Source organism: Equus przewalskii, chromosome 6, assembly GCF_037783145.1.
Source record: "Equus przewalskii isolate Varuska chromosome 6, EquPr2, whole genome shotgun sequence".
Lineage (NCBI taxonomy): Eukaryota > Metazoa > Chordata > Mammalia > Perissodactyla > Equidae > Equus > Equus przewalskii.
Window position 1 is genome coordinate 27,432,126 of NC_091836.1, and position 13,569 is coordinate 27,445,694.

General features: G+C 38.4%; 1 protein-coding gene across 5 annotated transcripts in view; it reads left to right on the forward strand.

Moving 5' to 3' along the window:
• CBL (Cbl proto-oncogene) overlaps positions 1 to 13,569 on the forward strand; it is an 82,564-nt gene that overhangs the window by 47,203 nt on the left and 21,792 nt on the right. For 4 of the 5 annotated variants that reach the window (XM_070623294.1, XM_070623292.1, XM_070623296.1 and 1 more), the window contains 8 exons: positions 1,504 to 1,660; positions 2,457 to 2,578; positions 2,899 to 3,036; positions 4,324 to 4,411; positions 4,807 to 4,938; positions 5,153 to 5,356; positions 12,667 to 12,798; positions 12,887 to 13,264. In XM_070623294.1, coding sequence (XP_070479395.1) covers positions 1,504 to 1,660; positions 2,457 to 2,578; positions 2,899 to 3,036; positions 4,324 to 4,411; positions 4,807 to 4,938; positions 5,153 to 5,356; positions 12,667 to 12,798; positions 12,887 to 13,264 — 1,351 coding nt within the window. The remainder of the gene's footprint in view (positions 1 to 1,503; positions 1,661 to 2,456; positions 2,579 to 2,898; positions 3,037 to 4,323; positions 4,412 to 4,806; positions 4,939 to 5,152; positions 5,357 to 12,666; positions 12,799 to 12,886; positions 13,265 to 13,569) is intronic. The other variant, XM_070623293.1, reaches the window with a different exon arrangement.

Genomic DNA, 13,569 nt, shown 5'->3' on the forward strand with positions numbered 1-13,569 from the left:
AAGTCAAGGGATTTCACATCTTCTTTGCCAAGTATTACCTAATTGCTTTCCAAATTGCTTACCACTAACAGTGGTAATATGAATTGGTATCATATTTTGCTTTATATTCCTGAAGACTAGAGAGATTGAGCATCTTTTCACATTTATGACCAGTCAAGATTCTTATTCTGACTTGCCTGTTCCTATTCCTGACTTGTCCATTTTCTTATTGAATTGTCTTTTTCTTATTGTAAGATACTAATTCTTTGTTAGTTACTTACATTAAAAATATCTTGTAGTCTATGGCTTGTCTTTCCACTTTATTATATAGGCTTTTGATATACACAAGTTTTAAATTATACAGATAGATTTATGAGTCAAGCTTATTTTTTTTTTTTTTCTTTTTTAAAGATTTTATTTTTTTCCTTTTTTCCCCAAAGCCCCCCGGTACATAGTTGTATATTCTTCGTTGTGGGTCCTTCTAGTTGTGGCATGTGGGACGCTGCCTCAGTGTGGTTTGATGAGCAGTGCCATGTCCGCGCCCGGGATTCGAACCAATGAAACACCGGGCCACCTGCAGCGGAGCGCGCAAACTTAACCACTCGGCCACAGGGTCAGCCCCTCAAGCTTATGTTTTTAAGGATTAATATGAATATTCTTGTATATCCTCTGAAATTTTGGATCAAAGAACTGAGAAGGTAGAAAGCAATAAAATTTTTCAGTTGAATATACAAACCCTAACATCTCTCTTTAAATGCCTTCTTTATTTAAAAAAAATCATGTTCATATATAAAATGTAGAATAATTAGCGATTTAAAAAACTTAGTTGAAAAAGATGGGAATAAATTTAACTTAACTACATTAGAAAAGAGTTCAAAACACCATTTGATCTCCTCTTCTCAGGCAGGTGAATACATAAACCTTTCAAAGGCAATGAGATTGTGTTTGTGTTAAAGATCTTGAGAAATAGAAATCCCACAATATCTCTTGCTAGCTATATCTGGGGTTTAATCCCTCACTCTTACATTGAGTAATTTCTTCTTCATCTGTCAGAACTCTGTTCTTCCTTTATGCCTGTTTCCTCCAGTCTAGTCTTTGATAGTGTGGGTTCCTCAAAGAACACAATGTTTTACATGCTTTTAAAAAGTTAAACACAAGCTTTCAGTGAGTAAAAGTCTGGCCACAGATTGCACTTATTATATAAAAAGAATACTCTTATCTCTCTTTCCATGCTCCTTTAATAGAAGAAATGTGTGAAGAAAGATGAGAGAAGGGATTAATTTGTGACATTCTGCCAAAGAATAGTGGAAAAGGACTTCTCTATTATTAATTTACTCATTAGAAAGTTAAAAAAATATCATTGACTCCCTTTCTGTTCTCACTCCAAAATATAGCTCAGCTTCTCTAAGAGAATTGAAATTGCTATTGAGAGCTTAAAGTGGCTGTCTTTTCCTTGATTGTAGCAGTGCCCGGAATTACCTATCTCACTCTGTGCCTTCTCCCTCATTCCCACCCCCACATCAGGACAATAGTCCCTTGGAAGAGCTTCCGGCAGGCCCTTCATGAAGTACATCCCATCAGTTCTGGGCTGGAGGCCATGGCTCTGAAATCCACCATTGATCTGACCTGCAATGATTATATTTCAGTTTTTGAATTTGACATCTTTACGCGACTCTTTCAGGTAGGATACTAAAAAGTTGGCTAAACTAGTTATTGCTACTTTTTTGAAGAGAAAGCTGTTAAAAAAATAACATTTGGGATTTTGCCTATTATATATTTATTGTAGAAACTATGAGCAAAACAGAAAAACTTTAAAAACGCTATATTTCTTTTTTTTTGGTGAAAATAATAACCATACAATTTTGTTTCTTTCCTTCACATTTATAATCTTTTTTATTAAATATTGTTTGCATCATTTTCATGGTTGTAGAACATCCAAAAAATGGGTATAATATATTTAATCACTTCTCTGTTATTGGACATTTATGTGTATTTCCAACTTTTTCTCCTCATTTTATTGAAGTTTTTGACTGTTAATATTGAGATGTATTGACACTTCAGAAAGAACTCTTTTTCCTAAAAATAACGTGTGCGTATGCCACCTTGCATAAACCTTTGTTTGGAACTTCTTAGTTGCACATGTGGGCCCTGCCTTGTTTCTCTGTTTTTTCGTTTGTTTATTGTTGTTGTTTAACCTCCCTACTGTTGGTGAGCTGCTTAAAAATTTCTTGGATGTCATTTTGTAAAGTTAAGTTTCTCCCTATAAGTATATATTCGTTTCTTCTCAGCTTTTCAAAGTTCTTATCTCCAAACATGTTTGTCTTCTCTCAAAGTGACAATATAATGGAAAATTTGTGACAGTAAGTGGAGAATTTATAATTGAGAGTTGAGGTGGTTTTTCCTTTTGTTCTTAGTTGCTCTGAGACTGGGTTGTATGTCTTGAGCCGAGTGGTCTGACTGATCTCTTGTTTCCTTAGCCCTGGTCCTCTTTGCTCAGGAACTGGAACAGTCTTGCTGTAACTCATCCTGGTTACATGGCTTTCCTGACATACGATGAAGTGAAAGCTCGGCTCCAGAAATTCATTCACAAGCCTGGGAGGTCAGTGGCGTGAAGCAAAGAGGTTTATTCTCCTGACTTTTGCTAGAATACAGGAAACATGATCTTTTGTTGGTTCCCCAGTGGCCACGTTTCTGCAACAGGGTTGATGTCTGTTTATCAGAGGAATTGACTTTTTCAGATCCTATGATTTAGTAAACACTTTCAGGCTAGTGAAGAATTGGGCTTATGTGCCTTTTGCGTTTTGGTCTGGAGTCATTGAAGAATCTATTATTGATGGTCCTTTTTATTTTTGTCTGTGTTTTGCCTTTCACTCTAATACGAGCATATGTGTTAAAGGTTCTGTTTATCTCTGTTCTCAGTTACATTTTCCGGCTGAGCTGTACTCGTCTGGGTCAGTGGGCTATTGGGTATGTCACTGCTGATGGGAACATTCTCCAGACAATCCCGCACAATAAACCTCTCTTCCAAGCACTGATTGATGGCTTCAGGGAAGGCTTGTGAGTACCTGCTGTTTACCATCTGCTAGAGCCTGGGAACTTGGGGGCGGGAAAACTTCATCATTATTGACTTTATTCCAGGTTCCTTCTACAGAGGAAGATTCAAGGAAACAGATTAACAGGTTACATTGTTGTGACCTTCAGGTTCTGTGTGACTGTTGTTTTGACTTAAAACTAATTCCTTGAGTAAAATTATTTTTCTCAAAATTTACTTATTTTATTTACTTCAGTTATTTCCATGAGTAAACTTGATCTTTCTCCTTTTCCAAATGTGAATTTATTTTCAAGTCTATATTTAGATGTAAAGGTAGACTAATTAGCAGAAAATGTTACCAGTTATTTAACTAGCCAGCATTAGAGTGATTAGATGTTTGTAATGACAGCAGGCTCAGTGGACTTCATCTGCCTTCATCCGAACTTCATTTTGGTTCAGTAGCATTTCTTCAGGCTTTGGGCTTTTGTAATCTGTGCTAATATTTATGACTAAATTCCTATTTATTCCAGAATTGCTATTCCTTTGGGCATTCAAATTGATTATCAGTTGATAAGCACTAAAAATACTAACAGTTGATCAGGTATCAGAAAACTACTTATGTTTTAAAGTGATTAGGAAAATCCATTTTCCATTGTGCATCGTCTTTTAATAGCATTGGAGCTGAAAGGGTTGCTTCTCCAAATGTCAGAGCAGTTTGATGCTAGAAGCTTCCTGGTAGATGATCTCAGTGGCTTAATTTGCTTCTTGTTACATTTCTTTTAAGTTGTTGTCTCTCAATAGTAAATCTGTAAACAAGGGTATTTCAGGTCTTTGGTCAAAAGCAAATGCAGTTTAAGAATTTATATTTTGTGTCCATCCATAGATTAAAATAGTGCTTGGCAAACTATAGCCTACAAGCTAGCTGTTTTGGTACGGCCTGCATCTAAGATAGTTTTTCCTTTTTAAAGTGTTGTTTAAAACATAATAAAATGAAGAATGTGACACAGACTTGTATGGCTTGCAAAGCCTAAAATATTTACTATCTGGCCCTTTACAGAAAAAGTTTGTCAATCCTTTGATTAAAGAGTCTGTGGCATTGTGCCCTGGAGAAAGAATATCAGTGTTTGGAGAATATCTTCGTGGAACTATTCTGTGTTATTTAATGTTTTTGAAGTATTAGTAAGATTTATCTTTGCACTTATGCAAAGTTACCCTTTTAGAATGAGGGAATTCCTAGATATCGTTTGTCTGTATTAGCAAGCAGTGATAAATTGGCTTCCGTAAAACCCCAAGACTGGTTTCTTTTTTTACAGCTATTTGTTTCCTGATGGACGGAATCAGAATCCTGACCTGACAGGTTTATGTGAACCAACTCCCCAGGACCACATCAAAGTGACCCAGGTGAGTTTTGTTTTGTGTTATAACCATGTCACTAGAGCCGGGCTTTTGTATCTACTGTATAGAACTGACAGTAGAATTGTTTTAACTAATCGATCACTTAGTTATAAACCACTGACTAGATTAGTGAATTTGCGTGTGTGTGTTTCCTCTTTAAACTATGCAGCTTAAAACAGGACCAAGACTAGGTAGGTTGACCAAGACGAGGTGCTTTTTGTTTTAATGAGAGAACGTTGACCACTGTTGTGACACTTTTTTATATACGCAAAATTTATATAGGAAGGCACGGTCTTCAATTTTTCTGTTTTTAGTTAGCATTTGTAGTTGTGTCATTCACTCGTTCATTCAGCAGATATATACAATAGGCTGAGTAATCTCTTAATTTTTTTTAATCAAAGGAACAATATGAATTATACTGTGAGATGGGTTCCACATTCCAACTGTGTAAAATATGTGCTGAGAATGATAAGGATGTAAAGATCGAGCCCTGTGGACACCTCATGTGTACATCCTGTCTTACATCCTGGCAGGTATGGATCCAAACCATGCATTTTCTCAGCTATGTTATCACTCTGAAGACTTGGGGATCAAATATCCTTTACAGATATAATGGATAGCCTGGTTTGTGGGGTAGGTTTTAAGCTTTTGATTTCTTTTTTCATCTCTAGGAAATGTATTTTCTAGTGGACGAATATTTGAAGTACTTCTAGACATGTCTGTAACTATCTCCTGTTTCCTCTGCAGGAATCAGAAGGCCAGGGCTGTCCTTTTTGCCGATGTGAAATTAAAGGTACTGAGCCCATTGTGGTAGATCCATTTGATCCTAGAGGAAGTGGCAGCCTGTTGAGGCAAGGAGCAGAGGGAGCTCCCTCCCCAAATTACGATGATGATGACGATGAACGAGCTGATGATTCTCTCTTCATGATGAAGGAATTGGCTGGTGCCAAGGTAAGACTGCAGTTTAAGAGACTGTGGCAAAATCTATTATGAGTTGTGTTCTGAAGTGGTACTCAGTGACATCCAAATTACAGGGAGTAATAATAGCTAATATTTATTGAGCATTTACTATGTGAAAGATACCATGCTCAGCACCTTACTTATTTTAACTCATATAATCCTATGCTCATATATCCCTATGAGTAGATACTAGTCTTATCCTCATTTAACAGAAGAAGAAACCGAGGCACAGCAACGTTAAGGAATTTGCTGAAGATCACACAGCTAGTAAGTTGAACCAGAATCTGTGGCCAGGTATTACAGCTTCAAGGCCCATGCTCTTACTGTCTATATCCTAGAACTGGGCTTTATTCCAATAACTTGGTGGAGAAAATGAAGGAGAAATAAAAGAATTAGACCTTATTTTGCTAGTGTGACTAGAATGTGTTATTCTTTTTTTTTCCCAATGGAGCCTCGGCATTAGAAAGTTAGGTTCCATGAGGCCGGCCCGGTGGCGCAGCGGTTAAGTGCGCACGTTCTGCTTCAGCAGCCCGGGGTTCACTGGTTTGGATCCTGGGTGCGGACATGGCACCACATGGCAAGCCATGCTGTGGTAGGCATCCCACATATAAAGTAGAGGAAGATGGGCACAGATGTTAGCTCAGGGCCAGTCTTCCTCAGCAAAAAGAGGAAGATTGGCAGATGTTAACTCAGGGCTAATCTTCCTCGCAAAAAAAAAAAAGAAAGAAAGAAAGTTAGGTTCCAGGGGGAAGAAATGAGGCACATTAATAACCAAATAAAGGCAACTAAAGTGATTATAGGGTGGTAGGAGGGACCACGTAGAGCTAAACAAACTAGAAAGGCCCTAGTAAAGATAGGAAAGATAAAGGCTAAGAAAGGATGTGATCAAATTCTGTTACATCAGTGAGTAGAGTAAAATAGGGATTTATTTACTAATTAGAAGTAAGGCAGTCCTTGAAGATTTTAGTAAATATAGGGCAAACAGAGGGTTCTAATATGCTGCAGATTCTCTAGTTTAGAATGTTATAGATTAATGGGATGCATTTCCTTGGTATAAAAGACGCTTTCTGTTATATCAGCACCTGACTGCCTGGCACCTAGTAGGTACTCAATAAATATTGAAAGAATGGATTTTCTCTCTTAAATGATTGTATCCAGTGTATCTCCCCCACTCTGTTCTCAGTGCCCCTGCCTGATTCAGGCTCTCATCCTCATCTGTTCTCCCTGCTGCCAGAGTCATTGATCTACGTGCGAACCTGACCACCTCATTCCTTGGCCTCTCACTCTGATGATTTCTCATTATTTTATCCTGATAATTACTTTGCCCTGATAATCCTTTCATTTTTTATATATTATATTTTGTGGTGTAGCAAGGCTGAACCACTAAAAGTTACCTTTTATCCTGATAATTTCTATGTGATTTAGCTCAGTTTTCATTTTCTAGGAAACCTTTCCAGATTATACCGTGCTTCCCCCTTCCCCAGCTCATACCCGTTTACAAACATGTATGTGATCTAGGTCTGGCCAGGTGTTTCTGGGACACTGTGATTATGTCTGCCATAGAACTTATCACTTTGTAATATTTTTTTTTTTTCTGCTGTATCTCCTCAGATCCCCCCGGTACATAGTTGTATATCTTAGTTGCAGGTCCTTCTAGTTGTGGCATGTGGGACGCTGCCTCAACGTGGCCTGACGAATGGTGCCGTGGTGGCGCCCAGGATCTGAACCAGCGAAACCCTGGGCCGCTGAAGCAGAACACATGAACTTAACCACTCGGCCACGGGGCCAGCCCTTTGTAATATTTTATTACAAGTATTTCCCATTACGAGGCTGGCCCAGTGGTGTAGTGGTTAAGTTTGCGTGCTCCGCTTTGGCGGCCTTGGGTTCACTGGTTTGTATCCCAGGCACGGACCTGGCACCACTTGTCAAGCCATGTTGAGGCAGCGTCCCACATAGAAGACAACTAGGATATACAACTATGTACTGGGGCTTTGGGGAGGACCAAAAAAAAGTATTTCCCATTATATTATGTTTCTAGAAGGTCAGACCTCTGTCTCATTTGTAATTAGCTACTCAAAATTGAGTACATAGTAATTACTTTGAATATTTGACTGGGAATTGAAAACGCTTTAAAACAGGAATTGATAAATTTATCTATGCTATATCAATAATGGATAGTTCAGGAAGACTGGAGTATTTGAGTGGTACGCTTTTGGCTTTTTGAAGTTGACAGTAGTCTTGGCCCCTTATAACAGGTTCTTTGGTCCTTTTTAAGAGTTTCATTTGGCCTCTATAGCAGTTTTATATTCTTACCATAAATTTCATTCATGAAAATTTACTGGAAACTCCTGGAATATTAGGGAAGCTGAATATTAAGATAAAGAAGTCATTATTCATATATGTATTTATTTGAAATTAAAATATCGTTTTTAATGAAATTTTATAGACAAGTAATACTCTTTTTGGAGAAACAGGCACATTCAGTGTTGATGTGGGTACAGATTAGTTCCGTCTTTTTGGAGGAAAATTTGACATCAGAATGTTCACAGTTTGAATTAGCATTTCCATTTCTAGGAGTTTATCCTAAAGAAATACTCAGACAAACACGAAGGATATAGATTTTGTTATGCTTACAGCATTACTTGTAATTATAAAAAATTAGAAACAACCCACGTGTCCATCATAAGAAATTATGGTCCGTTCATGTGTGAGTATTCTATTGCTGCCATAACAAATTACTACAAATTTAACAGCTTAAAACAACACAGACTTACCCTCTCGAGTTCTGTAGGTCGGAAGTCCAATCCATATCCCATCAGGTGAAATCGGGGTCAGCAGGTCTGTATTCCTTTCTGGAGGCTGTAGGGGAGGATCTGTTTTCTGACTCGTTTGGGTTTGGCAGAATTTAGTTCCCTGCCGGTTGTAGGATTAAGATCCCTGTTTGTTTGCTGGTTTTCAGCTGACGATATTCCCAGCTTCTGTGGGCCAACCACATTCTTTGGCTCCTGGACTCCTTTCCTCCTTCAATCTTATCTCTCTGAGGTTCTCTGTTTTTAAGGACTCAGTGTGATTAGATCAGGCCCACTGGATAATCCAGGATAATTCCCTGTCTCAAGGTCCATACTCTTAATCACATTAGCGAAGTTCCTCCTGCCAAGTCAGGTAACATATTCACAGATTATGGGTTTTAAGGCGTGAACATCTTGTGAGGGGAGAGAGGGATCATAGTTTTGCCTACTACGGTCCATATAATGGAATGCTCTGCAGAATGAGTTCAGTTTACATATACTTAAGTGGAAAGCTATCTAATGTATATTAAGGTTAAAAAGCTATATACTGTGTATAGTATCACCTTATTTCTTCAAAAAGAAAAAAATTGGTTGTAAAGAATTTTTTTAACATGCATAGGGGAGAAGTTGGATGACTACACACCAAGTTACTCACTTTTATTTCTGAGGATACGAGTTTAGAGGACTTTAATTTTAGAGAATATTTGAATTTTTTACAATTAACACAATAATTTTGCAAAGAGTTTATTGTGCTAGGTAAGTAGCTCTGTGTTGAGTGTTATATGGGATAAGACACCTAAGACAAAGACCTGCAAGAAGCTAGCAGTTTTATTTGAGAAGAGAATATATGTAGGTGAAATGCTATTTAACAGGAGGCAAGACAGTGTATATTGTTTAAATTGTTAAGTGCTATAGAATTTAGAGGAAAGAAGAAAATGAACACTTTTTTCCATAGCTGATCTATATGAATGATAGTAAATTTACCCGTTTAAATAAAAGTAATAAATGTACACTGTAAAAATTCAAATAGAGAAAAAAAAACAGCTTCATGTGTTGTCACTTGGCAGCTCTGTAATTTATTTAGTCTCTTCGTAATGGACATTCATGTTGTTTCCAGGCTTAGACATCTTGGTGCTCTTTTGCAAGTCTATCTGTAGGGTAAATTTCTAAGTAGTGGAACTGCTGGATGAAAGAGTATGTACATTTAAACTCTCTGACAGAGCAGAGGGATGTAATTAGGGGAAGGGGAGGTGAGAATTTCACAGAGACTGTGGCATTTCATTTCTTAGCTGAATGGTAGGTACTTCGTGGGTGTTTTATTGTTCTTTCTACCTTATAGTTTGTGTAAAGTATGAATAAGATGTTTGAATAGAAATATTTAACTTCTTTTGGACAGATATTAAAATTTATTCCCAATTTTTTTTCCTAAAATCACTTCCAGAGGTATATGAGACTATGAGAGTGCCTGTTTTGTCACTTCCTGGTAGCTGTTGTTTGTTGTTTGTTTAATTTTGATTTGTTTTTAATATAGTGAATCTACTTTTTGAAAAACCCAAGTGATAAATGCACATGAATTTTTTTTAATTTAAAAGAATTGATAAAAGGCTTACAGAAATGTTGGTTCCCTGCCTCCGCCCACTCCAGCTCCTCTCTGTGCCCCATTTAGGTTTTTCAGTTCTGAGAACTGTCTCTTACCATATGCTTATACTGCTTTCTCCTGATACTTCAGTGTTAGTTATCTGTTCACTTCAGGTGTTGGAGAGAAGGATGTAGGTCTTTTATTATCTCCCTCCTTCCTACTCTGTATCTTCCCACTGTAGCTGTTTGCATGTTTTTTGGCTAAATCAGTATTCAGTATTTAAATGACTTTGCTCTCTAATGTGCCAAGTAATATACTATACTATAATTATTTTTGCTTTCTTATACAACCTTTTGCTTTTCCTGAGATAATTGCTTTAGTTTTGTTTCCTTAGTTTTCCGTTTGTACCTAGCACTAAGTCTTACCATGCTGTCAGACATCTCTCAGTGTAATTTTCTATGAAGTAAATTCTATTAATATAGGAGATAGTATATAATATAGTGTACTAATATATAGGAGTCTTCCATGTTTTGGCTCTAGCCTGGACTGGTTATTCTCTGGGTGTGCTGCATTCCCCATCATCCTGAGGTCTCCCCTTGCCGTCTCATGGGACTTCATTGCCTCCTCTGTGTTGGTGTGCCTATTTCTTGGCCCCCATGTTTTCCTCTTTCTTGTTTTACTTCCATGTTTGGGTGGAGTATGTCCTCAAAATAGCTTTTTGTCAGATGGGCTTGGTGGCATAGTGGTTATTAAGTTCATGCACTCTGCTTCAGGGGCCTGGGGTTCATGGGTTCGGATCCCGAGTGCGGACCTACACACCACTCATCAAGCCATACTGTGGTGGCATTTCACATATGAGATAAAGGAAGATTGGCACAGGTGTTAGCTCAGGGCCAATCTTCCTCTCCAAAAAAAAAAAAAGATAAATAGCTTTCTGTGAAAAGGAGAGAGGTAAAATTTTTGAGACATTTGGTATCTTAAAATGTCTTTATTCGGGGCTGGCTCCGTGGCACAGTGGTTGAGTTCAGTATGTTCCGCTTCAGCGGCCCAGGTTCATGAGTTTGGATCCCAGGCATGGACCTAGACCACTCGACAGCTACACTTTGGTGGCAACCAATGTATAAAGTTGAGGAAGACTGACACAGATGTTAGCTCAGGATTATCTTCCTCAAGCAAAAAAAAACGTCTTTATTCAATCCTCAAACTGACTAGTTATAGAATTCTACATGGAAAAAATTAAACTCTAAATTGTTATGGCTTCACTTGACTTGTAGTTTCTAGTGTATTTTTGCTGTTTGGTGCCCCCTCTCCCTCTATCCCCAGAAGCTTTTAGGATATTTTCCTTATCCTTGAGTCCCTGAAAATTTAAGAGTGTTTCGGTTTGTTTGCATGCTCCGAGTGTCTTTTCCTTCACTGGGCTAGCTATGCAATGATCCCTTTCTGTATGGGATCTGTGTCCCTTGGGTCTTGGAAATGTTCTTGTTTATTATATGTTGAGATAAAAGAACGTTGTGGTCATTGGCTGTGATGTTGAGCCACGAATTGAGGAATATGATTAGCCCAACTCTGCACTTCAGGAATGAGCAAGAGAAGTGGCTGGTGGGAGGGATCAAAATAGGTAGAGAGGCCCTTTCAAGGGAAACAATTTGAACAAAGTCAAGGAGGTAGGAATTCTGGAACAGGTTGTGGAAAAGTAAGAGTTCCCGATGGATAGTTTTTGAGGTATGAGTACATATTTGAGGATGACTAAGGTGGTAATGGTGAGCAAATGGATTTGGTGAGATAAGAAACTAGAAGTTGGGAGAGACCCTGGAAGGTAGTTTTTATAAATCAGACCTGAGGTTGATAAGTAGAATGAAAAGGAAGGTGGAGATATGAGATTCTTTTATGGAAAATCACCAGGATACAGTGACTGACTAGCAATTGATGATGAAGTGAGAATTACCTAGACTAATAACTTTTCACTTTCTTAACTCTTGAGGTGTTTAGCTGCTCGTGCTCTGTTGCTCGTACTCTGTTGACATGGAGTCCATTTTCTTAAGCATGAGTAAAAGCAAGTAGCTAATGATGAGAGCTTTCTTCACCCTCGTGCACCACCCAGCATTAATGACAGGACTAAGTGTAGGGTTGATTGTTTTCTGTCATCTCACGTAAGTGCTTGTAATGCCTATTTGCCTATATTCCATCTGTATTGCTCCCTGTTAGAGAATGCAGGTGCAAAGTAGCATTTTATGTGAATTGCTGTATATCGCTTAGTGGGACAAGCTTATCAGATATTCATCACCCCGCTGTAGGCCAGGAAGTGGAAAAGATTATGCATGTATTGTTTCTTCTGATTTGGCACCTCATTTTTTAGAACACAAATTGACAGAAAATACTAATTCCTTTTGTTACTGAATTGGAATAACTTTTCTTCAGAAGACTCAATATGCTTTTTAGTGATATTATTGATCATTTTTCTCTTAAAATTTTTTTCTTTTTATTATAATAACCCACAGAGAACTTATCATCTTTGATCTCTTTCATTGTTCTGCGACCTTAAACATTATTTTCCCGGGTGATCTGTTGAGAAGTTAATGTCTACCCCTTTCTTTTTATACGAGTTCCTATTTTTAATCTTGAAAAGATTTTTTTCTTTCTCTGAAGGTGAGGTGGGAAATTGTAATATTTCTTTAAAATTGTAAGCTGGGAAGCTTATTGTGGCACAGCCGTTTCTAAGATACATTTTGCTTATCGCTTTTGTGGTATTTCTGTGATTGAGAGTGCCCTCTTATGGTGACACAAAAATAATTCAGGAAGTGCTCCCCAAGGCCAAAGTCTGACCCGTTGGTAGTTAGTGTCAATAGTGCTTGCTATCTGCGCCTTTAGGAGGAGTTGAAAGATGCCGCTCCCCCGAACAAGAATAACCTATTAGGAAATTTCATTTCTATTAGGTGGAACGACCTCCTTCTCCGTTCTCTGTGGCCCCACAAGCTTCCCTTCCTCCAGTGCCACCACGACTTGACCTTCTGCAGCAACGAGTGTCTATTCCTTCAAGTGCTTCTGGTCTTGGAACTGCTTCTAAAGTAAAGCATTACCCATTTCTACAGTTTTCTGATTCTTTGTTGTGGATTAGTGAGTTTTGACTGGTTTGTTTCCATCATGCTTCCACAGGCTGCTTCTGGCTCCCTGCATAAGGACAAACCATTACCAATACCTCCCACACTGCGAGATCTTCCACCACCACCCCCTCCAGACCGGCCATATTCTGTTGGAGCAGAAACCCGGCCTCAGAGACGCCCCTTGCCTTGTACACCAGGCGACTGTCCGTCCAGAGACAAACTTCCCCCTGTCCCCTCTAGCCGCCTTGGGGAATCATGGCTGCCTCGGCCAGTCCCCAAAGTACCAGTAGTTGCCCCAAACACTGGTGACCCCTGGACGGGGAGAGAGTTAACCAACCGACATTCACTTCCATTTTCGTTGCCCTCACAAATGGAACCCAGAACAGATGTGTCCAGGCTCGGAAGCACGTTCAGTCTGGATACCTCCATGGTGAGTCCTGATTTTGAAATTATTTAGCCTATTAAAAAAATATTTGTGGATGGCATTTGATGGGTCGAAGTTTTGTGGTAGATTTTATACATGATTCAGAGATAATATAACAGTCCCTACCCTCAAGAAGTGTATATTAATAACTGGATAAGGCATTTTTGTAAGTACTATAGTAAATATGTGTGTGTGTGTATATACCGTGAGTAGTATAAATAGAAAACACTGAAGTTTTAGAGAAAGGAGAGATTCTTTCCGGATACAACAGTCATGAGGGCTTTATGGAAAGAGTGGCACCTGAATTTGAA